This window comes from Crotalus tigris, unplaced genomic scaffold, assembly GCF_016545835.1.
Source record: "Crotalus tigris isolate CLP2741 ecotype Arizona unplaced genomic scaffold, ASM1654583v1 scf7180000024427.8105951120:4207309, whole genome shotgun sequence".
NCBI lineage: Eukaryota > Metazoa > Chordata > Lepidosauria > Squamata > Viperidae > Crotalus > Crotalus tigris.
In genome coordinates, this window is record NW_024100595.1 from 2824741 (window position 1) to 2849469 (window position 24729).

At 42.6% G+C, this 24729-nt stretch overlaps 2 protein-coding genes across 2 annotated transcripts in view; one reads left to right on the plus strand and one right to left on the minus strand.

The window, feature by feature from the left end:
* The first annotated feature begins 598 nt into the window (after nt 1-598).
* Nucleotides 599-3845, plus strand: LOC120302315 (cytochrome c oxidase subunit 6A, mitochondrial). Its single transcript, XM_039330491.1, has 3 exons — nt 599-839; nt 1908-2050; nt 3619-3845. Exons 1-3 carry the CDS (start codon nt 752-754, stop codon nt 3712-3714), a joined length of 327 nt encoding a protein of 108 aa, XP_039186425.1. The 5' UTR covers nt 599-751; the 3' UTR covers nt 3715-3845.
* A 1379-nt stretch (nt 3846-5224) lies between these two features.
* Nucleotides 5225-24729, minus strand: part of LOC120302296 (integrin alpha-M-like) — a 52168-nt gene continuing 32663 nt past the window's right edge. The window contains exons 16-30 of the mRNA XM_039330463.1: nt 23248-23405; nt 22544-22704; nt 20899-21030; nt 19077-19150; nt 17196-17337; nt 16975-17088; nt 16036-16115; nt 14701-14784; nt 14393-14471; nt 12770-12877; nt 11156-11239; nt 10879-10992; nt 8275-8367; nt 7253-7363; nt 5225-5753 (exon numbers count right to left, since the gene is read on the minus strand). Coding sequence (XP_039186397.1) covers nt 5637-5753; nt 7253-7363; nt 8275-8367; nt 10879-10992; nt 11156-11239; nt 12770-12877; nt 14393-14471; nt 14701-14784; nt 16036-16115; nt 16975-17088; nt 17196-17337; nt 19077-19150; nt 20899-21030; nt 22544-22704; nt 23248-23405 — 1651 coding nt within the window. The 3' untranslated portion in view covers nt 5225-5636. The remainder of the gene's footprint in view (nt 5754-7252; nt 7364-8274; nt 8368-10878; nt 10993-11155; nt 11240-12769; nt 12878-14392; nt 14472-14700; nt 14785-16035; nt 16116-16974; nt 17089-17195; nt 17338-19076; nt 19151-20898; nt 21031-22543; nt 22705-23247; nt 23406-24729) is intronic.

A 24729-nucleotide genomic window follows, 5' to 3' on the forward strand; every position in this document is an offset into this window, starting at 1 on the left:
TCCCTACATGTGCTCCCTCTGTTTTCTGCCAGGGCCATCTTTCTGTCTGGCTCTCCTCTTCAATAAACTGCAAATTTCTTCCTAAAGCAGTCGCCATGTTTATTCCCAGCTTGGACTGAACCACGATGAAGACTTTTCTTTCAATGCTGCAAAGGTTGTAACTGTGAAAAATGGTCATAAATCACTTTATTCGGTGCCGGTGCAACTTTGAATGTTGCCTGAATGAACCATTGTAAGTCGAGGACTACCTCTACGAAACTCCAATGAGCACATATCAGTCTTCGCTTGCAACAGGCCGCAAGCGTCACTCACGGTCTACTAGAATATTTTAGGTGCTTACTCTAATAATACCTCCCCTGTTGCTCTCTTTGGAAATCAGGCATTCTGCATTTGCTTTCTGCTTCGTTTATAAATAGATCCTGAAATCCACTGTAGGGAAGAGAGGATTGTTAGTTCCCGGGTCTCAGGCCAATCTAAGTGAGAAGTTGGCTCTTTGTCATGGGTTGGGTGTCAGCCTTGCGATAGAAGCTCCAAGCTGGGTCGTGTTTCTGCCTCAACTCCATTGGCCAAAGAGGATCAGATGAACACAACCGTCAGGTCCAAGGAGGAGGGAGAAGTGTGAGTGAAAGGGCAGTTGGATAGGAAGGCCTTGACCCAGCAAAGACAGTGACCAGCCACAGGGAAGAACTCAAGGTCTCCATTAAAGACACCTTCTGCCAGACAAAAGTCTTTGGCACCCTGGGTTTCAGGAATGAATCCCAGGTGGAGAATTACTCAACTGGTGGCCCAGACAAGGAATTTTGCTACAGAAGCAGCTGGCCACGAAGAAGGATCTAGTGGTAAGTGAACTCAATAATTGCTACTAGTAGACTACTACTCTTACTACTACCAAAATTGACAATAACTCCAGCAATACCTGGGGACAGCAGAATCAAGGAATAAGAATGGGGAGGGGGGGGATGATATGCAGAGATTCCTTGATACTTGGCTGGAGGTTGAATTACCCACAACAGCAGTCAAAATGAGATTCCTTTGTTTGTTACTTGTACTGTGTTATCCCTTGATGTACAAAAACTAATAACAGTAATGGAAAAATGGTGTACCTCTTGGGGAACACATCCCCGTTTCATTCCTGCTTTTCATTTAAGGAGAAACACTTTTAATACCGATGCTGAAAAACTCTTTATTTTCCCGTAGAATCTGTCCATTATGTCCATAACAGATTGTCCTCTGCTTCCCAAACTTGGTTCCTCTCTCTTCTGCCAGCATTTTATTTAAGCAGAGCTCTCTGTTTTTGATTTCATTTAAATTTACTTTAAGATTTAAAGAAGAAAATAAATGACTAAATAAAAGAAAAAAAAGAAGGATTAAACAAGATCGCTATTAACAAACATGCTGTAATCCTGCAAGATAAAATGGTTATGTTGATAGGTGTCAATGATAGTGTTTCCAGTGAAATACATTTTAATTATTTAATCATTAAGTGTTTTTAAGATTAGCTGGAATGCAACATCGATTGCTTGGCCTAGCGTTTGTCTCCTAAGAAAGCATTTTGGCTTTTGATGTGTTGTCCCACAAAGAAAGGACAACACAAGTGACCTTGAGAATATCTTTTGCCTGTTTCCTCAGAACCAACAATGTTAGTGACTCAAAGTTACACTAAGAGGCTGTTAGCCAGAGAAAGCCCTGGTCCCAGTGGTGGGATTCAGCCAGTTCGCACCACTTCCGGTAGTTAATTTTTTTTGTTGCCTAGGCCCAGAATGGTCTTCCGGAAGCGGCATCCACACAGAGAACCGGTTGTTCACATATTTGAATCCCACCACTGCCTGGTCCTATTTTTTAAGGTGCAACTTAGCATCCTCTGCCTTGCGTCCTTGATTATTCCGTCTTTCCCTTCTGCATATCAGCTCGGTTATGGAAGATTTTGAGCTTTGTGGTGGCACTTCCTTCAGTGGGCATCTGCTGGCTGAACGTGCAGCTGAGAAAGAGAGAACACTCCCATGAACGTCCTGAGTTCATCCCATATCCCCACCTGAGGATTCGGACAAAGGTAAAAATGTAGCAGGAGAGGGAATCGGAGCAGTTAGGCCAGGGGTGAGGAACCTTGGCTCTTTTATGACTTGTGGACTTCAGCTGCCAAAATTCTGATATTCTGGAAGTCCGCAAGTCATAAAATAGCCAAGGTTTCCCACCCCTGAGTTAGGCCCTTCATCTGGATTTGTGAAGGATTTCTTGCTTCTGAAGCTAATAATATAATCAAGAGTAGATCTTTTCCCTAATGATCTAGCCCCCCCCCCCCCAAATTAGGTTGGCGACAACCTTTTGGATCTAAAGCTTCCTCTTCTGAAGCTCTACTCACAAGAGGCCCCATTTTTTATAGTATTAAGTGAATACTCTTTTATTTTTCTGGGTGAGCTGAATTTTTATATACAGGTAGTTCTTGACTTCCAATCACAATTAAGCCCAGAACTTCCACTGCTAAACAAAGCAGTTGCTAAGTGAGTTTTGCCCCGTTTTACAATAATTTTTTTTGCCACAGTTGTTAAGCGAATCACTGCAGTTCTTAAACGAATCATGCGGTCCTTAAGCGAATCTGGTTTCCCCCACTGATTTTGCTTGTTGGAAGCTGACTGGGAAGATGGGAAATGGTGGTCACATGACCCCAGGACAGTAGAACAGTCATAAGTACATGCCAGTTGCCAAGCGCCTGAATTTTGATCTCGTGACCGTGGGGATGCTGCAACGGTCGTAAGTGTGAAAGCTGATCATAAGTCACTTTTTTCAGTGCTATGTAACTTTGAATGGGCACTAAATGAATGGCTATAATTCGAGGACTACCTGTACTTAATTGCTGGCTACGTTATGATGGGTTTTCGGTTAAGGTTCTGATATTTAAGCAATTGTTGATAAGAGGAAATAACTACCTACTAACATCCAGAGGCAAGTACAAGTTGGTGGATTTGTGGTACAATGTTCATGAAGGATTATTTTTTTTAAAAAAAAGTCAAGATGGTGGCCATGGCCTGCCATTGAAGCCCCACCCCTTCTAGAATATTCTAGAATATCACATGCACGGCATACATTAAAAGAGGTGGGACTCCCATCATGTCATCATCGCTATTATCTTAACTTTCCTGACCTCCCCATCGTAGCCATCCTGATGTGTCACCCCAGAGAGCTTCTTTCTGCATTCCCTTTTTCTAAGGTGACCAACCGTCCTCCTTTAGGGAGGACAGTCCTTCTTTTGTAAGTTCTGTCCTCCCTCGAAAAGTGTCCTCCTTCGTGTCCTCCTTTTCGATATTTGAAGACTAATCTGCAGGGCTTTTTTTCCCCCTCATAGAACACTCAGAACGGCATTCCGGCACCTTTTTTTGATGTTTTTTTTTTCAACTTTTGCTGTGCTACTCCCACTATTAGCTTTCGAAAGCCAATAGGAATTGCTACTGAGCGCGCCAAAACACCCGGCTGGCAAACTTTGCATGTGCAAGTTGTCTGTATTATTGTTGCAATGAATAAAATGTTTCTTTTATTTATGATACTTTTTTCTTCAATTTATTTGTGTCCTCCTTTTCATTGTAAAAAAGTTGGTCGCCTTACTTTTTCTCTTATTTATTTTAGGCTTATCCATGGGGCGATGGAAATCATAGTTTCTTTCACAATCCCCACACCAACGCACTACCCACCGGCTATGAAGATGTGGACAGCCACCACTGAGACCCCCTTAACACATTTTCTTCTTCTTCTAACCAGCTTCCTCTCCTGGCAAGGACAAAGAGTTATGCGTGTTTAATGCATCTTTGAGACAGATGTCTATCTATGGAGTCAATAAAATGCATTTCAATGAGCATAGCGCATTCCTGTTATTATGTTATTAGGGAAAGTGCTACCAAACGGCCAGATTCTGAGTACAAAAGGGCACTTATCCAGATTCTGCTGAAGAAGCTGCAAGATCCCTTTCAAACAGAAACTTGATTGCTATTGAAAATACTAGGGCTTTGGGCCACTTCCATTTCCATTCTGTTTCTATGTGCCGATTCTTTGCAAACCACTGCAAAGTCCATTTTTATTTATTTCTTTTGATCACAAAGGCAGAGAAGATAAGGTGTCCATCTCCTGTCCTTCAGATGACTAACGGGAGAGATGCAAGGTGAAGTTTTACACGTTGTCCTGTCCCAGACTGAAAAAAGCAGTGGTGTCACACATGCCTTATGAACTCATGCAGTTCCTCCTTCCTTTAACGTAAAGTTTGATTTTGCTCCTCACCAAGAATCAAGGGATCAGAACCTAATCCACAATTGTTTGTTTGTTTGTTTGTTTATTTCTTTATGAAATTTATATACCGCCCATCCAACTGTTGAGCGACAATATGCATATTTTCCCACAAAACACGTGCTTACAAACAAATGTGACCTGTAATACAGTATTTCATTCATATGTTCGTGGGTTCTCCATCCACTGAGAACTTGCCGCTGGCTGATGTTTCTTAAAGGACCGTACAAGTTAAATATCAAAATAGGTGTGTTTACTAGCGTGCTTCATCCTTCCATTAAACCTCTTTTTACGTACTGGAAGTTGAGTCCTGGCAACTGGGTTTCTTTTCTGGCTGGTTTGAAACGTTTCACTGCTCATCCAAGTAGCTTCTTCGGTCTGAGCAAGTTGGTTAGGTGGACCCTGTAGATGTCCTCCAGAGAGGTTTCATTGTTTAATCTGGATAGGCTCCTTGGGTCAGTAGACAGAGAGTTGTTGGGAAGTAGCTCCTCAATCCTTTAACTTAGAACAGCATGGCTGGCTCAGGAATTCTGGGAATTGAAGTCCACAAGTCATAAAAGAGCCAAGGTTGCCTACCCCTGACTTAGAACATATAACCAACTTGCTTAGATTGAAGAACAACAGCAAACATTTTGAACCAGCAAGACAACCAATCCAACTGCCCTTGCTCAACTTCCAAACGACCTGGAATTACTGAGAATTTTCATTGACATACTCACTCTTGTACTGGGATCCTTGACTTATGACCACAACTGAGCCCCAAATTTCTGTTGCTAAGCGAGATAGTTGTTAAGAGAATTTTTCTCCATTTTACGACCCTTTCTGACCACAGTCGTTAAATGAATTCTGCAGTTGTTAATAACACAGTTGTTAAGTCAATCTGCCTTCCCCATGGACTTTGCTTGTCGGGAAAAAACGATCACGTGACCCCGGGGCACTGCAATCGTCATAAATATGAGTCGGTTGCCAAGCGCCTGAATTTTGATCACGTGACTATGGGGGAATGCTGCAACGGTCATTAAGTGTGATAAATGGTCTTAAGTCAGTTTTTTCAATGCCGTTGTAACTTCAAACATTAAAGGTACCGTTGTAAGTCCAGGGCTACTTGAATAGGGACAGACAGGAGAATTAGTTATCCTTTGGTACTTCCAAAGACACTTTTTCAAAAGACAACTGGACTTCCTTTGTTTTTCCTTGAAGATGTTTTGCTTCTCATCCAAGAAGCTTCTTCGTGATTTCTGATTCATTCAGGAAGCTTCTCGAATGAGAAGCAAAACGGCAAAAAAACCAAAGAAAGTCCAGCTGCCTTTTGAAAAAGCACCTTTGGGGCAACCGTGACTTGGATGACTGAGAATCTCCATAGACATTTATCCTTTGGTAGCCTCAGCAGGTGGGCTGGTCTCTGGTGGACTTCCGTCCCCCTCATTGTTTCCTGCGTCTGTCTCATCTAGCATCTGTTTGTACTGCCTTTTGAAGAATCCAAGCTGGAAGGAAAAAGAAAGAACATTCAGTTGAGCATTGAGTAATGATGGCTACACATTAGATAGATGCCCAATCTGAAAAGGTACATGATCTAGAGCAGTGGTGGCGAACCTATGGCACGCGAGGGATCCACAAGCCAATTGGTTTATGCTCAAAGATGCTTTTCCAAAAGGCAACTGGACTCCCCTGGTTTTTTTGCCTTGAAAACATTTCACTTCTCATCATCCAAGAAGTTTCTTCAGTTCTGACTGAAAGGATTTATTTCTTTTATATAAACCCTTCCATTCTGCACCATTCAATCAGAACTAAAGAAGCTTCTTGGATGAGAAGTGAAACTTTTTCAAAGGAAAAAAACCCAAGGGATTCCAGTTGCCTTTTGGAAAAGCATCTTTAGGTCAACTAGGACTTAAGTGATTGAGAATATCTATAGACAATTGGTTTATTGTAAGGCTGAAGGATGGACAATGGACATCCTTCACTTAATTAGTAGATTTTTCTCCTCTGTTTCAGACACCTCTGCCCCTTGGTTTTAGCAGAAGCACTTTTGTTTGGGAAAAGCGATAACATGATATGTTGTCCCATAATATAAAGGTACGAAGGGGGAGAAAAGCTGAGATGCTGCCTATGGAACAGTCAGATAAGAGAGGATATAACCAGCAGTTGTATAATGCAGAAGTCCCCAACCTTTCTAGGTTGGTGGCCTGGAGGGAAAGGGAAGGGCAGGCCCAGGGTGGCACTAGCATCTGCCCAACGCTTGCTTGTGGTGGCACTAGCGCAGTGGTTCTCAACCTTTTTAATGCCGCGACCCCCCAACCGGTCGTAAGTCGAGGACTACTCAACCGGTCGTAAGTCGAGGACTACTCAACTGGTGCAGCACCGTTTGCAGAATGGGACTTTTGGTGGGCTCAGCAGGGTAGAGACAGCCTGGACAATTCCTATTGGCTTTTGAAAGCCAATAGAATTAGACTCTATTCAAGAGAGTCTATTCTATTGGCTTTCAAAAGCCAATAGAATAAAAGGAAGTAGCACAGCTAAGGAAAAGGGGGGGAAAAATGGCGGGCTGCGTTGTTTGGCAACCCCCATGAAATGGTCGTTCGACCCCAAATGGGGTCCCGACCCACAGGTTGAGAACCACTGCACTAGTGTGAGTGTGAGGCGTGCACACACACACGTGTGTGCACTGGCCAGCCATTCATGCGGTCCGGTGGCCAATAGGCCATGGCCCGGTAGTGAGCCACGACCCACAGGTTGAGGACCCCTGGTATAATGGGTAAAGGAAGAAATATGTGTCCCTAACTTCTCAGGCTATAAAAAAAAAAAAACAGTGGGAGATTTGTGCCCATACTGGCAAGATTCTGCTAATGTAGCCTTACAATAAAATAGAATCATTTCATCTGGTCACATTTCCCGTCTCGTCTACCTGGGAAGGCTGATACATAACTAGGATGGAAGCTGAGTACTAAAATGTTCACTGCAAGCCATTTTCTCTTTCGAGGCTTACCTTATACAGAGCTGCAACGATCAGAACAAGGAGTAGAAGACCACCCACAGCGCTGCCAATAATGATGGGCAAAGGGTTGTAGGCCTCCAAGAACTCCACTGTGGTCTTCACCTAGAGGAGGGGAAGGACTGGATCATACAAGAGAAGCCAGAATCTTTTGATCAGAGCTTCCTCTCTCCATACAATACTTATCCAGTGGAGCCAGAAGTTCTCATTACAATCTTTATGTCAACCTCCTGCTCCATTATCAAAATAATAGTCCAGGATTATTTTCATTTCTGAAAACCTTACTGTTTATTGAATAAAATGGTCTGGTACAGGCGAAGTAAAACTAACTCTAAAATCCCAAGGCATCATACCATAGCATAAAACAATGACTTTCCTAGTCACCCACCCCCCAGATGTCCCAGTAGTTCATGTAAACAAGTTCTTTTTGTTACGGGAACCGTCTGTTATCTTCTTCACACCTGCTAGAATGCCCTTGAAAGGTTTCCAGACAGCTGGCTCTCAGCAAACCTCTGTAGAGCTGGAGAGATTTCGTTTTTCTAACTAACCCATTTGAAAGCAACACCTCCCCACCTTACTCTAATGCAGTGGTTCTCAACCTTTTTAATGCCGCAACCCCCAATCGGTTGTAAGTCGAGGACTACTCAACCGGTCGTAAGTCGAGGACTACTCAACTGGCGCAGCACCGTTTGCAGAATGGGACTTTTGGCGGGCTCAGCAGGGCAGAGACAGCCTGGACAATTCCTATTGACTTTTGAAAGCCAATAGAATTAGACTCTATTCAAGAGTCTAGCCAATAGAATAAAAGGGAGTAGCACAGCTAAGGAAAAGGGGAAAAAATGGTGGACTGCGTTGTTTGGCAACCCCTGTGAAATGGTCGTTCGACCCCAAATGGGGTCCCGACCCACAGGTTGAGAACCACTGCTCTAATGGCAAGAAGACAAAAGAGAGGCATGTAGCTGCCAAACTTTCACTCTTGACAATTTAGTGATACCTTGGAGGAGAGGAGTCATTACCTGGTCCTGCACGAATCCCTCTTTCTGCTTGTATTTGCTCTCATCATAGGAAACTTGGGCAGAGCTCACTAGAGTCACCTTCTTCTGCTGGGTCTGAAAGAAGACATAAACAGCCTCAGAGGTGGGGAAGCTGGTTGCTTGAAAGGCTGTCCCAGAGAGGGAAGGGCAAGAATTACTGGTAGACCTTGACGTATGACCTCAACTGAGCCCAAAATTTCTGTTGCTAAGCAAGACACTTGTTAAGTATGTTTTGCCCCGTTTTATGACCTTTCAGTTATTAAGTGAATCCCTGCAGTTGTTAAGTCAGCAAAATAGTTTGTCATGGTTCCAACAGATGAAACTCTTCAAAAGAACTTCAAGGCATTGTTTACCATAAAGAATCTTTATTTTGAGTAGCATAACATCGGACGTGCATAATTAAAGCCAAAAACTGAATTCCCCTCCCCTGAGCACATAGTATCAAAGCACAATTCCCTCCTCCAATTAACAGTCATAAATCACATTCCCCAATTAGCTTGAAGCACAGGTCTCCTCTCCAGTTCTCCAGCCCGCCAATTCCTTATCAGCTCTGGTTACAATAACCTTGTTTCTCACACTAGGTCTAGTGTTGTTATGTCTAGCTGAACTCTCGTTCACACACCCCCTCCCAGCATCATCTAACTCTAAAAGCAAAAGGTAAAAGATGGCTACATTTCCCTTTGTTGTCAATGCAAAAACATCCGATGTTAGCAGTGTGGACACGGTTGTTAATCTGGCTTCCCCATTGACGTTGCTGCTCAGAACATTGCAAAAGGTGATCACGTAACCCGGGGGCACGGCAACTGTCATAAATATGAGTCAGTGGCCAATGGTCTGAATTTTGATCACGTGACCATGGGAATGCTGCAACGGTCATAGGTGTGAAAAATGGTCATAACTCGCTTTTTTCAGTGCTGCTGTAACTTTGAATAATCTCTAAATGAACTGCTGTAAGTTGAGGACTAACTGAACTGATGTTAATGGAAATGTTATTTGTAGACACAGACATGCCAGTGGCCATTGGCCTATCTTCACTGGCCAAATCCCATCCAGCTACCAAAATATACATGAAAAAAAAATCCTATGAATTATCTGTCAACGCTGCTAACACTGGATGTTCTTGCTCTGACAAAATATGCAGAGCTGTGTGGTATTTTTAGAGTTAACTCAGATGATGCTGGGAGGGGAGGAGAAAGAATGTATGTGGGTAATTATATTAGATAGAAATCTCTCGCTGTAATGTAAACGGAAGAGAACCTTTACCCTTCAACCTGATAGGAGAATGTGATTTATGACAGCAGATTGAGGGAGGGAACATGCTGGCAAAATATATGCTCAGGAGAGGAGAATTTAGATCTTAGCATCCCTCTTCATGCCGTGCCGACATTTTGTTACACGAATAAAAGACTTTTTAGGATAAACAATGCCTGGAAGTTCTTTGAAGTGTTTCATTAGTTGTAACCTTGACATTATCATTTCTTGATGGTGATAATAATTCTGTGGGACAGTTCTCACCATTATACATTACAGAGCTATTCCATATACAGGGGATTTTGGTTTGAAATCAGCATCGTGCTCCTATGTCCCTATGATGTTTTGGCCTTTCTGTTGGTCTCCACAATCCAAGTCCCAGGGGTCCCCAACCTGTGGGTCGCGGCCCACTACAGGGCTGTGGCTTATTGGCAACCGGGCCACAAGCACCGGTGCTCACAGCCACACTCGCGTAAGCAGTGTCCCAAAGGCTTCTTTCTTTCATGAATGGAGCTGCACATACAGGTGCACTGGCCCACCACTTGCACAGCCCAGTTCCCTCTCCTCCCCCCAGGCAGGCCGCCAAGCCGCAAAGGTTGGGGACCACTGATCTAAGCTGAAGAACGTTTGGCTCAACAGTTCCTCCACAGGAAAGATAATTTTTCAGGATTTCTTCTGGAGCTGAGAAGTAGACAATTTCCCACTCGCTTTGTCCTACTTCCCAGCTTCCCAGGAAGAAAAGGTATTGTGGTGTCTTCACCTATCATTTCTTTGATGGTAGGCTTTACCACTTCCATGTACTGGCCAGTTGTTTTTGTCTTTTGTTGCCTCACCACAACTAGTCAACATAAGGAAGGAAAAATGAAGATGAGACCTAAAAGCCACAGAGGCAGCACTGGTCATCTCAATGGAAAGATGAAGTCAACAGGCTGAAGGAAAACGTGGGAATGAGAACCAAGAAACACCTGTGTTTCTCTATCATGGGTCAGATTGTGGCAGCTCTTGTCAATTCTGGGTGCAGAATTAGGAAATACATATGGTGGTGAAGTCAATGCATATGACCTTAATGCAGTGTTTCTCAACCTTGACAATTTTAAAGCATGTGGACTTCAACTCCCAGAATTCCACAGCCAGCAATGCTGGCTGTGGAATTCTGGGAGTTGAAGTCCACATGCCTTAAAATTGTCAAGGTTGAGAAACACTGCCTTAATGCAAACATACCCTAAAATGTAGCTGGTTTTCTATAGGTGTGATGGTGTATTATTATTATACCACAAAAGGCACTTTCCTGTCCTGCTTTCTAGCCCAATAAAGCCCCAGAAGATGCCTCCATACCTGGGAAAGCCACCTGAAGCCAATGTCCCCCTTGATCTTGAACTCAATAGGTTGATGGAGCTCCAATGATGAAACATTGCAAGTGATTGTTTTACAGGTGGCTACAGAGCAATCCTGGAAGACACAAAAGAACATTGTCAAGTCTGGTTGTAGGAATGTGTACGGATTTCCTGTGACCACGGGGGCCAACCGTGAGGTCACCATTTATCCAGATCCCCTGAGTCCATCTGCTTTTTTTCAAAGGAGACTTTCTGGCAATAGCACCAGGTATACTCACCAAAACAGGCTGTTTGCTTAGTTGCGTCACAAATTCTTTGGATCCTGGAGTGTTTGTTCCAGGAACACAAACGACCTGGGAGAGCTGATGGACAAAAGAAAGGGACAATCACAAAATCAGGAGGCATTATAAGAGGCCCCATTTCTGAGCTTGAAGTCATGGAAGAGCTTTAATCTTGCATTGTTTGTCTTTTCAACCCTGAACAACTTAGAGCAGGGGTAACTTTCCCAAGGGGCCACATGAGAAACTAGAACTGTTATGGAGGGCTGAACCAATCGGCTGAATTTAATTCTGCTCAGTATTAATTTTATCTCATTGTAAAAAGGGGTGAGTTACATGGTTTTGATTCGCTGCATCAAATTTATATTTACTTTCTAATTTCCAATTGACCTCATGGAGGCCGGACAGGGACAGCCAAAGGGTGTAAATGACCTGAAAATGCCCAGGTCTGCCTTAGAATTAAATGGGGATGTTGCATTGAGGTTTAGGGCACATCCAATAGGTATTTTACATAAGTCTCCTTAGTACACTGAGAGTTAATGAAGGGAGGGAACAAAAAGAATTGCTTAAAAGCATCTGTCCTACTTTCATGGTGGTGGTAAGTTCTCACCAATCTCTATTCAGTTATGTGAGCACGGAGTAAAGATTTCTGAAAAACATTTATCTTCTTGGATCCGAGAAATCAACCAGCTTATTTATCAATTTATTTTTGGCAAAGGCCATCTAGATATTCCTGGGGAACTGGCAAGGATTGATTAGGTCATGTTGTTTCTTCTCAGCTTGTACTCAAAGACACTTCCTCTAAACAAGAAAGTTCTGTTTATTGCTCATGGCCACTGGCCTGGTTATCCCCCTTGAATTATGTCTCCATTTTAATCCCTGACTAAATGTTGACATGGATAAGAAATCTGAATTTATATGTTCCAGAAAAAGATGGCCGTATGTGCCAATTGGTTTCTCTTGATACTAAATGAGGTATTTCAATGAGATCTGTATACCTTACAAAATAATAATTAAACTTGACTCTGAAACTTGGGCCCACCCCATTTGCAAAATATATTCAGCCATTAACCAGATCTTTCTTTAAAATTAAGTAGCTATAATTATATACAAATATGAATTATCGACTCTTTTTTTCTTAAACATGCTTGTCTTTGCACTTAAAAAGTGGGAGAAATTAAGGAATGGGTGAAGAGGAGAAAAATCCAAGGTGACACTTCCCCCCAACTTTATCAAATTTCTAAAATGAATTTGAAATATGGATTTGAAATATTAAAGAGTAATCTACTACTAAGGGATGAATATTTGCTCACCCAATAAGAAATCTCCTGCTAACTCAATTTATACCTATTAAACATTATTTGTTTTTCAAATAACTTGAACGCTTTGCGCCAAATAAACATCAAAATAATATTTTGGAAATGCCTAAAGTAACCTCCCATCGTACTTTTCTTCTGTTTAATCATAACCCCACCCAACCTTTTATTATGCCATTGGGTAATTAGTGGACAGATTTCTTGCTGTACAATTTTGCTACATCAACATTTATCTTAGTCCCATTAATCCAAGACAAGCATTTATATTCTCATCAACACAGCTCCAGAGGAAATATACCTCTTTAGGGACATCCAAGTTTGCGTTCCAAATCTGTGCTCCATTCAGCGACACAGGAATATGGAAAGTTACTGAAACAGGAACTTTTCGGTGAAATGTGTTCTTCAGCTACATTGGAAGAAAATGCCACATAAGTGAGCGTAGACACCCAACTTTCTTAGCACAAGTCAATATTTTGTTTTTCTAGGGATGGGTCCCCCTTGTATCTAGATGTGGGAGGGACAATTGTGCACTTAAAATTGCTTCTTTACTTATGCTCCCATGATACCACCTTGTTCCCAGCCAATAAGTGAGACCAGCTTAAGTCCTTCTTAGCTGTATCCATGTAAGAATAGTGATCTTCTGACATTGGCCAAGGGCATCTTGAAGAGAGATAAAATCTGCGACTAAACTTTGAGGGAAGTTGGAGGATTAGAATAACTGAGAATGATGGCAATAGAAGCCAGAGAGGAATGAACAATAAACATCCTTTTTACCACCTTATAATCTCTTATTTCGGGGTTGAGTTGGGGTGCCTGGGTGGTGCTGAGCATTTATTGACCAAATGCTCTTCCTGATGCCACCCAGAATTTGCAGCGGATATTTTTTCTTTGTGCCGTAGGAGAGAAATATCTGCTGCTACTTAGGATTGAACTCTCAACCTTCTGAGTGGGAGGCAAGCATCTTCACCACTAGGCCACCACACCACTCATCAACGGGGATGCTAAATTTCATGACGATATATTTTTTCTACCAACTCAAGGATGGATGGAGAATATTTAATGATGGAGAAAACTCTCTAGAAAACTGATGACTGGCAATTTCTGAGTAGCGGACAGTACCTAAGGTACATTTTTACAGAATAACAGAGTTGGAAGGGACCTTGGAGGTCTTCTAGTCCAACCCCTTGCTCAAGCAGGAGACCCTATACCATTCTGGACAATGTATCTAGAACTAAGAAGAAATATCCTGACTGTGGGTGCTTCATCACTGGAGTTTTTTTTTAAAGAAGAGACTGCCTTCTTTAAAAAAAACTCCAGTGATGAAGCATCCACAATTTCTGGAGGTAAACATTCCATTATTGCTTAGTTTTGCTTACTGTCAGGAGATTTCTCCTTAGTTTTAGATCAGTGGTTCTCAACCTTTTTAATGCCGCGATCCCCAACCGGTCGTAAGACGAGGATTACTCAACCGGTTGTAAGTCGAGGACTACTCAACTGGTGCAGCACCATTTGCAGAATGGGACTTTTGGCGGGCTCAGCAGGGCAGAGACAGCCTGGACAATTCCTATTGGCTTTTGAAAGCCAATAGAATTAGACTCTATTCAAGAGAGTCTATTCTATTGGCTTTCAAAAGCCAATAGAATAAAAGGGAGTAGCACAGCTAAGGAAAAGGGGGAAAAATGGCGGACTGCGTTGTTTGGCGACCCCCGTGACATGGTCGTTCGACCCCAAATGGGGTCCCGACCCACAGGTTGAGAACCACTGTTCTAGATACATTTTCCTTGCTTGCAAATATTTCTCAAAGGAAGAATGCATCCATCACTAGGCAAGTGTGCTCCATTCTTAAATCTCCCTCCACCTTAATAAGTAAAGCCCTGTCTGTTCTAAGTTCTTGATCAAAAAGTGATCCACATCCTGTTACCTCGTATTGATGTTCCACAGTCCGAGTTTCATTTTCCTGCCCGGCAGAAAAATTAACATACTTGGTTGACTCATCCAAGCTGGAAAAAAAAAATGATGAAAGATTGTGGGGGAAAAATACGTTATGCGATTGACCCAAATTTTGAGTTAATTAAGATTACAGTTGTGTTCCAATCATTCCTTAGCAATGCACACTGAGGAAAATGGGTTCATATAGGTGGGTGTGTAAACAATCTTTCCAACACTTCAGAGCAACCTCTTGAGAGTTGGTTAAGCAATGGGAGGTCTCAAATACTTGCAGTCTCTTACCTATTGATGAAAACATAGATTGCATACTTGACAGGCAGCTCCATTTGATGAACCATGTCCTCTGTGACAGCAACGTTATTTTCACTGGAGGGACACAAGGAAAAAATGGGCAGAGCAGCAAACGTGATACACATGCACCTCTCTTAATTACAACTACTAAAGGCTGTGCTGTTACCCCTCCCCCATCATATTACATTCAGTATCATCTGATATAAAAGTTAGAACCTCTTATCAATGAAGCTGTATTTATTTAAACAACATGTGCACAACAGGATGCTTCCAGAGGGTGTTCTGTTTAAAGCCAGATGCATTGAGGTCAATGGGATTGGTCATGGCCAAGGAAATTGCTGTCGTTGGTTGAGTTTAGATGGTTTTAAAAGGAGGATCAATAGGCTGATGGAGAATTAGGGTCTCAAGGGCTATTAATATTGACAGCTGTTGACCTTCTGAATCATAGGCAGCAAGTTCTAAATCTTGGTTGCTGGGAAGTGACAGTGGAAGGGGAATTCACTTTTCTGTCTAGGTCAGACATGTCAAACACAAGGCCCGGGGACCGGATGCGGCCCGCGAAGTGGTTTCATGTGACCCACGAAGCCATCCTGGAAACAGTGAGGGAACAGCCCCCACTGCCTTGGCCCTGGACCAGGCCGGCCGGGAGCCAATGTACAATTTTGTGATGGCCATCTATGCTGAAACGCATTCAGTCTTAGCTCCACAAGGCCGTCTAGAAACAGCGAGGAACCAGCCCCTGCCGCATCGCCTCCGCCCCTTGGGTGCATGCGGGGAGGTGTCGCCCTTTGTGAGGAATGAAGAAATGGACCATGCCTTGGCACTTGCCCCGGTCCCACCCCCTTCTCTCAGAGACCCTCAGATCTGTCCCACTCCTGCCCAGGCCCCCACAGGCACCCTTGATGTGAAAGATGTAGATCTGGCCATGCCCACCCAATAGGCCACACCCACTCCATCCACACCCACCCCAGTAGGCCGCACCCACCCTGGCCACACACACCCGTCCCCGCCAAGGGCAACCGCAATGCTGATGCGGCCCTCAATGAAATTGAGTTTGACATCCCTGGTCTAGGTTATGAACTTTCTAAATATATTCACTTGACTATAGGGTGACATAAAATATTGAGCTGGATTAATTTATCTATCCTCCTCTTCTGAACTTGGTATGTTCTGAGGCTATGTTATTATACTTTGGGGAGCACAACACTTGTGGGATGACTCTAGGAAGCTCTGTACGTGGCTAGTGGAGAAATGACTGTAGACAATATGACTGCTAATCTGATTTACACAGGAGAATGTTTGCATTTTAGTCATGGGAAGTTTTACCTGGCAGCTGTGGCACTGATCCGTACCACACTTCCCAGATCTACATCTTGGGAAACAAAAAAGCTGACAATGAAGATCACCTGAAGGAGACACAAAAAAAGGAGTGGGCCCAGAATACTTAAAACAGAGCTGCATCATACATTCAATCCAGTTTTATATTTCGTTAATAAACAGAAACTTTGGCTGTGAGAAACCTAGAATCTTCTCGGCCATTTTTTCCAGCTCGGTCAAAGAGCAACAATCCCTAGAAATTGGGTGGTGGGAGCAGTGACCTTATTAAGCCTTTATGCAAGAGTAATTTTAGAGCCAAATTTTGCACACAATTGTTTATTGTGAAATCATTCTTTGGACTGACAACTAGATCAGGAGCAAGACATTCTATCTCAATGCAGCTTTGTGATTTTTGAGAACAAGCTATGGACATTCTCATAAAATAGCCATTATGGGCTCTTTTTATAGAGAGTTGTAATGCCTTGAGTTGCTAAATGTCTACGGAGATTCTCAGTCATACAGGTCATGGCTGTCCCAAAGCTGTTTTTTCAAAAGTAAACTGGACTTTGTTTCTTCCTGGAAGATGTTTCACTTCTCATCCAAGAAGCTTTTTCAGTTCTGAAGAAGAAGCTTTTTCAGTTTTGAAGAAGAACTGAAGAAGCTTCTTAGATGAGAAGCGAAACGTCTTCAAGGAAGAAACAAAGTCCAGTTACCTTTTGAAAAAACAGCTTTGGGACCCTAAGTTGCTATTAACTCTTGATTTTATAGCTAAGGCCAACCACCTCAATTGGGCAAAAGATTCCATGTATTAGAATACTGCCAACACCATAAGACAGCTTTTGGATGGAGACTGTCAATCATTCTTGGTCTTTGGGTGGAGGCTGTCAACTACTCTGGTGTCACAGATGGTCACCTTCTCCACTAGACATATATGCAGGAAGAGAATACCTCAGCCATGCTTCGGAAGATGGGATGATTGATGTCACAGGTGGTGTTCCTCACAAGAGCTTCCTCTGCAGCAGGAACAGAGGTGCATTTAATGACCACATATTTTCTGTTGGACTGAGGAGAATAGGACATGATAATTAATATCACGGTTGATAGACAGTATCGTCCTTGGCCATTCCCCAGCCCTTCCACTCTGGTGTCACTGATTTCTTTATACTTACCCGCACTAGTAAAAACCTGCGGTAGGACAGTGACGACGGGTAGATGAAAGTCAACTTGGTGCTGTAGGAATCCTCTCCGTCATTCCGGATGAAAACAGTAGCATTGAGTTCAGGGGTTAGGCCAACTACCAATTCATTCAAGCTGAAGGAAAAACGAAGATAATCCTTGTTGATCTTAAAAACATGAAAGCTTAAAGTAAAATCCCGTCTGGAAGCCTCTCCTTTAACTTGGAGAAACCTACCTCAGATATATAGAGGCTTTCTAAAGAAGAAGAAGGTTTGTGAACATGTTTACATGTTCAGGTTTTTTTAAATAATGGCTTTAGATCTTCCATGGGCAGTGTGCGTTGAAGGCTACTCATATTTTGTCCAATAAAGCTTGGAGAGATTTTATGAAGAGATGGTTCCAATGAGGTACACAACAGTTGTCTAAACGCATCTAAAAAGGACCTGTCATGACTGCGGTGTCAGAGGATAAGAGCATTGAGCTTGGACTTGAGACTGGATCAGGGATTGGTGGCTGGATAAAAACAAGTTGGAGTAGTGGTTAAAGTACTGGGCTAAAAACCAGAAGACAGTGAGTTGTAGGTCTTCCTTAGGCATGTAAGCCAGTCTCTCTCAACACAACCCACCTAACAGGATTGTTGTTGTAAGGAAAATAGGATTAGTGGGTATGTTCACCATCTTGAGTTATTTATAAAAAAGCAGGATAAAATGAGAGTAACTGTGGCTGAAAAGAAGAAAGTGTGTATAACTGACATGGTAATACTAGGAGACCATAGAACAGCAGACCAAAAACTGGAGGAGATCACAAAGTATCAAGATTTGAACACTGAAACTGGCCGGGGTGTTTCCAATGGTTATTGGCACATTGAGTTCCATACCAAAAATCTTAGAAGGCATTTTAAAAAATCTGCTCCTTGATAAAATTTTCATTTCTCAATTATAAAAGGCCACATTGCTTGGATCTGCCTATACACTACGCAAATGCTACGTTCTGGGAAGAATTTCATGCATATGAAGGCCAAAGAATTGGCAGCTGTAATTTCACATTTTTGTGTAAATAATAATAATAATAATAACAACAACAACAGTAGTAGTAGTAGTAGTAGTAGTAGTAGTAGTAGTAGTAGTAGTAGTAGTAAATTCTGGGAGCTTAAAGTTGCTGAGGCTGAGAAAGACTGAGATAGGACAACATCAATTTCCAAATATAGTATTCTGGTAAGGCAATGAGAGTTCTGCCTTATATAAGCAGTCCTTGTTTAATGTCCGGTTGCCTAGCAACCATTCAAAATTATGATGGAACTGGTTCCAGAGTTCCAATGGCTGCCCACACCCCTCGGTCACATGATCGCATTTTGGATACTTGGTAATTGGCTCAACTTTATGGCCAGTTCTGTGATGACATGACCACAATTTTGACATTTTTTCCCAGTTCCCAGATTTTGGGGCAGGCTTCCAACAAAAAATGCTTATTTTAATTTTCTTTATCAAATTTATTTGCCGCCCGTTTTGTGGTTCAGGTGAGAATGCCCATAGGAATACATGGATTCGCTTAACAACTGCAGTGTTCACTTAATGACTGCCACATTTTGCTTAACTACCGCCACGTTTGCTTAACGACCATGGCAAAAAAATTCTCAAAATGAGGCTTAATCATGCAGATGTCTCAACTTATAACCGTTATGACTTACGACAGAAATTCCAGGCTCTACTACGATTGCAAGACTAAAACTACCAGTAATTGTATAAATATTGAATACCTAAATGTAGCTGTTTAACAATAAACATTTAATTCATTGACTTAGATCACTTTTTAGCAAGCATGAATGAATTCTGTTGAACTCTACGGTTGCTATAAAGATGAAAGGCATACTCTACCCTGAGAAATTGAAGGATGTTTTTAACTGGTCTTTACAGATTCCATCTTTGCCGCAGTTCTTCTCAAAGGGCAGCTATGAGGACATAAGAGAAGGAGGGAGAGAAAATATCAGTCTCCATGAACAGGTGTGATGAGGGATAAAATACTAGAAAGCAACCTTGGCAACTTTAAGATCTGTGGGCTTCAACTCCCAGAATTCCATAGCCCAGCCATGCTGGCTGTGGAATTCTGGGAGTTGAAGTCCACAGGTCTTAAAGTTGCCCAAGTTGGGAAGCCCTGAAATAGAGGTTGAATTTATACAACATGCCTTTCAATTCCAAGCCTTTCTTTGTAAACGTTGATACCGCATTTATTTATCCTCATGTTCATATCACCGCCTGTGGAAGCTCGGTTTACGCAGAGCATTGATTCTCAAGTTAATTCTGAAAATCTTGGACTCAACCCTTCAGGGGCAGAACCCTTGGACTCAACCCTTCAGGGTCACACCTGTCAGCCAATTGGATTCCATGATGGACTTGCATCAAGGTTATTTGAGGGACCTCCTCTTCCATATTATATCAGCTGGTTCCATCAGATCCAGCAGATGGCATGTTATGGTCGTTCCTCCAGTAGAAGAGATGTGCTATGGGTCCTATTAGTACTATGAATCTGCTAATTGCTACTATCTGGCATGACTCTGAAGATGGGCCTATTCTGCTATGGCACCGGCCTTAAGGGATATCATCCAAGTCCCTTAGATGAGGCTGGGCCTAACTTTCGGTAAGTCCTTCAAAACATGGCAATGTCATCAAACTTGTGAGCCCCAAGGGAAGGGTGAATTGTCGGCATGACCCTATTGTTTCCATCTGTTGCTCTCTCCTTGCCTTTTAATGATACTATTAATATTTTCAATTGTTTCTTGTTTTTATATATTTTTTTTTATTTTTTATTCTTTGCTGCCCAGAGTCACATTTTCTGAGAGGGGCAGCTATACAAATATGATGAAAAAAATAAATAAATGTTAAATTAAACTCATTAAACTCAGTCAATTGACTAGCTGAGTTTTTATGACCGGAGAGCCCTTTCACATGACAAACAAACTAACTTGGTGTTTCTGAGGTAGAACTTCCAGCTGGACCATTGTTGATGGAAAGGATTTGCAGAAGCAAGTAGAAGGACTTGCCAGAATCCTGTTCCCCGTTGTCAGCTCTATAAGCTGGACCAGACTAAGAACCAGACGCTGAACAGACCCAAAGCTACAGTTATTAGAATAGCTGTGGCAACCAAGTCTTGCACCTTTGAATGAACTTCCCTTCCTCCCCATTTTATCTTCATGAGAACTAGCGGAGGGGGGGAGCTGTCTCAGCGTTTTTGTAAAAACCTTTTTGTAGTCTGAGCTCAAGCCTCGTTTATTTGATCACTTATTTTATCGATTTATCAAATTTACGCTGCCATCCATCTCAGCAGAAGATGGTGAGATACCGCTCCCTTAATAGACAATCTTCCCTCCGTCCTCCAAGGCCATTCTCTATACTCACTACATTTTTATACTGTTCTGGGAGGCACAATGAGTACCAAGCAATTTTTCCACATAGGGAATAATGTAGTGAGTCATAAGACAGCCAACACTGACAATATCTAGCTTATGCGTTGAGTACCAAACAAATAATGAGTACTGGGACAACATTTTTGCATCAAAATGCATTGAGTACCAAATTCAATGAGTTTCAAAGCAGCTGACTACCGAGGTTCCACTGTATTAAGCTTCAGTTCCACACCTTTTCGGTATGAATTTGTTCAGCCAAAGGACACTACAAGAATACACTCAGAGTATGGACTTACCGATGCCAAAAGCTGATTGGATTCACCTTCCTGCAGGATGGCCCGCAGATTGTTGGCACGTGGGATGGGCTCTCCTACCAGGGTATAATTCAGCTGGAGAATTATGGATGTGAGGCTGTCTTCTATGCAAGTCTTTCCTCATGAGGAAACAGGGGGAAACAACAACAACAACAAAAACCTGCTTGATTTTTAAACCAGAATAGTTTCTGTTAGGAATAATAAGAGCAAACTATGAGAAAGATTGTAAATACTTAATTTTACATATACTAACTGCAGCAAGAATTGTATTTGCCCAATATTAGAAAAATGAAAACCTACCAACGGAAGAAGAACTAATTAAGGAAATTTTAGATTGTGCAGAAATGGACAGATTGACTTTAAAGTTAAAAGAGAAACAAGACTCAGCGTACTTTAGAACAAGGCTCTCCAACCTTGGCAACCTTAAGACTTGTGGACTTCAACTCCCAGAATTCCTCAGCCAACTTGGAATTCTGGGAGTTGAAGTCCACGAGTCTTAAAATTGCCAAGGTTGGGGACCTCTGCTTTAGAACATGGGATAATTTTTATCAATGGCTAGAGAAACAAGTTAGAGAGAAAGGAACATGATATGTACTATGTAACATTGAATATATATTAGTAACAAGAAGACTATTGATAATACAGAAATTAATTATTATTCATTGTTTTTTAAACACGTGAACCCAGAAAACATGCTGTTTGCTAAATATTAAAAATGTTAAGATATGCAGATGATACCACTCTAATGGCAGAAAGTGAAGAGGAACTGAAGAGCCTCTTGATGCGGATGAAGAAGGAGAGTGCAAAAGTTGGCTTGAAACTCAACATTAAGAAAACCAAAATCATGGCATCCGGCCCTCTCAATTCCTGGCAAATAGATGGGGAAGAAATGGAGGTAGTGACAGATTTTATTTCCTGGGCTCCAGTATCACCTCAGATGGGGACTGCAGCCAAGAAATTAAAAGACGCTTGCTCCTGGGAGGAAAGCTATGGCAAATCTAGACAGCATACTAAAAAGCAGAGACATCACCCTGCCAACCAAAGTGCGTATAGTCCAGGCCATGGTTTTCCCAGTTGCAATGTATGGCTGTGAAAGTTGGACCATAAGAAAGGCTGAGCGCCAAAGAATTGAGGCCTTTGAACCATGGTGCTGGAGAAGACTCATGCGAGTCCCTTGGACTGCAAGGCGTTCAAACCGGTCAGTCCTAGAAGAGATCAACCCCAACTGCTCTTTAGAAGGCCAGATCCTGAAGTTGAAACTCAAATACTTTGGCCACCTAATGAGAAGGAAGGACTCACTGGAAAAGGGCCTAATGCTGGGAAAGATTGCGGGCAATAGAAGAAGGGGACGACAGAGAATGAGATGGCTGGATGGAGTCACTGAAGCAGTAGGTGTGAACTTAAATGGACTCCAGAAGATGGTAGAGGACAGGAAGACCTGGAGGAACATTGTCCATGGGGTCACGATGGGTCAGACACGACTTCGCAATTAACAACAACAATATAAACCTGCTTGATTTCATGGCAGCATCTTATGTTTCACATTAAAGATCAGATATTTTTTTTAAAAAACTGTTTCTGATGTGAATCCTGCCCATCCTACCCCCTCCAAAACCTCTTCTCTCACCGGTAATTTTATACGGAACTGCCTGGATTCTGGCCTCACACCTATCTTCATCTCTTCTGTGATGGTAGACAAGCCCGAGCCCTGGTGAAAAATGGCTCGTACTTTCTGTCGACCAGGATCCAAGGTCAAAATATACCGAATGGTGCTCGAAATGTCATTGCCTGAGGGAGAGTACAATCAAATTCAGAACACTTAGATTCCAAGATCATCCCTGATATATAGTACAACTTCTCTTACAAGAGGCCTAGAGCAGGAGTCCCCAACCATGCTGGCTGAGGAATTCTGGGAGTTGAAGTCCACAAGTCATAAAGTGATCAAGGTTGGGGACCTCTGGCCTAGAGCACAAAATTTTGGTGAGTTACAGCTAGGAAGACCCTACCATTGTCTTGGATTTCTCTGAGGACATTGTCTTTAGGGATGCTAGGTTTAATGACAGATTCTACTGCAATCATACCTTGGTGAATTTTCCACAATAATTTAATTTATGGAAGAACACTGCAAAAAACAGTGAACAATAATCCAGTATAGTGAAACCTTCTGAATTTATGAGGTCCTGGTCAGATCTCTGGGGGCTTCCTATTGACTGACACAATTCAAAAGTGCACCTTAGAAGATCCCAACATTGCCCTTCAGATACACAGAGAAGCTGTGGGGAAGAAATAATCTGAGAAACTGGACATGAGCCCAAAGATCTGTAAACATACCGAAGGTAAACCTGGAGTCTCCCTGGATTTTAAAGTGGACTGTTGCCGTGCTGATTTCCCTGTTCAGCACTTCCTGGCCTTCGCACTCAAAGGCAGAGATGGGGATGGCAGTTGGGTTAAAGCTTATTCCAGTCAGCACACTGACCACAGGTCGGGATCTATGGCAGACATAAATAGGCACATACTGGAGTGAGCTATGGGAATCATTCGAGATCCATTCTGAGAAGATCTACTCACTTGTCAGAAAATGTCATTTAGACCAGGGGTCCCCAACCCCCGGTCCGTGGACCAGTACCGGGCTGTGGCATGCCAGCAATTGGTTCGCACAAACAAGCAAAGCCCCATCCGTGGGATGCAGGCAGCACACAAAACCACGCACTCTCTGGTCCGTGGAAAAACTTTTCTCCACAGAATCGGTCCCTGGTGCCCAAAAGGTTGGGGACCTCTGATTTAGACTCACAACGTACATGTAGTCCTCAAGTTATGACTAATTGTTTAGCAACCTTTTGAAGTCCTGACATACCTCTCTGGGGATAGTTACGCCCTCGCTTTGAATTTCCAATGGTCAGCAAACCCCTCCTCCAGCACATGACCACACTTCACCAACTGAGCCACATTTTAGAGCCTTTTGCAGAGTTCCAGAATCACATGACCAAATTTTATGATGGTTTTGTCCCAAACTGACATTTACTTCTGGTTTTAGGCAAAAGCCTGCCCATAGCCAACAATTGGTTCATTTAATGCCCTTGGCGTTTGCTTAACAACCACCAGAAAAAAGGTCATAAAAACAGGCTGGTCACCATCATGAGTTATGATCATGATGGGCAAGCTCCACTACCTTGAAGACTACCTGTTTCAGACACAGGCACAAACAATACAGACTCAAGGAGACACATCTGTTTTTATGATATTGCCTTTTCCTTGCATTCCAGAGGCAGGAAAATGCTTTTTTCCACTTTCCCTGCTGAGAAAAGTGTGCATGAAAATCAAAAGGATCTAGTACAGTGGTTCTCAACCTTTTTAATGCCGCGACCCCCAACCGGTCGTAAGTCGAGGACTACTTAACCGGTCGTAAGTCGAGGACTACTCAACTGGTGCAGCACCGTTTGCAGAATGGGACTTTTGGCGGGCTCAGCAGGGCAGAGACAGCCTGGACAATTCCTATTGGCTTTTGAAAGCCAATAGAATTAGACTTAGCACAGCTAAGGAAAAGGGGGAAAAAATGGCGGACTGCGTTGTTTGGCGACCCCCGTGAAATGGTCGTTCGACCCCAAATGGGGTCCTGACCCACAGGTTGAGAACCACTGATCTAGTAGATCAAATCTTGAAAAGTAACTTTCTGAGAGAGTACTAGATAGCACTTCATCCCATGACCCATAATGCAGCCTGAATGTCCACCTGTGCTTTTTGACCTGGGTGCCAACTTACAAAGCAAAACTCCCCATAAATTGGTTTTGCACATGTCTGTGTGTCTTTCCATAC

Coding starts and splice junctions, on each gene's coding strand:
- LOC120302315 (XM_039330491.1), top strand. CDS start 752: ATGAATCCCAGGTGGAGAATTACTCAACTGGTGGCCCAGACAAGGAAT. Junction 840..1,907: donor CCACGAAGAAGGATCTAGTG/GTAAGTGAACTC, acceptor TCTGCATATCAG/CTCGGTTATGGAAGATTTTG. Junction 2,051..3,618: donor ACCTGAGGATTCGGACAAAG/GTAAAAATGTAG, acceptor TATTTATTTTAG/GCTTATCCATGGGGCGATGG.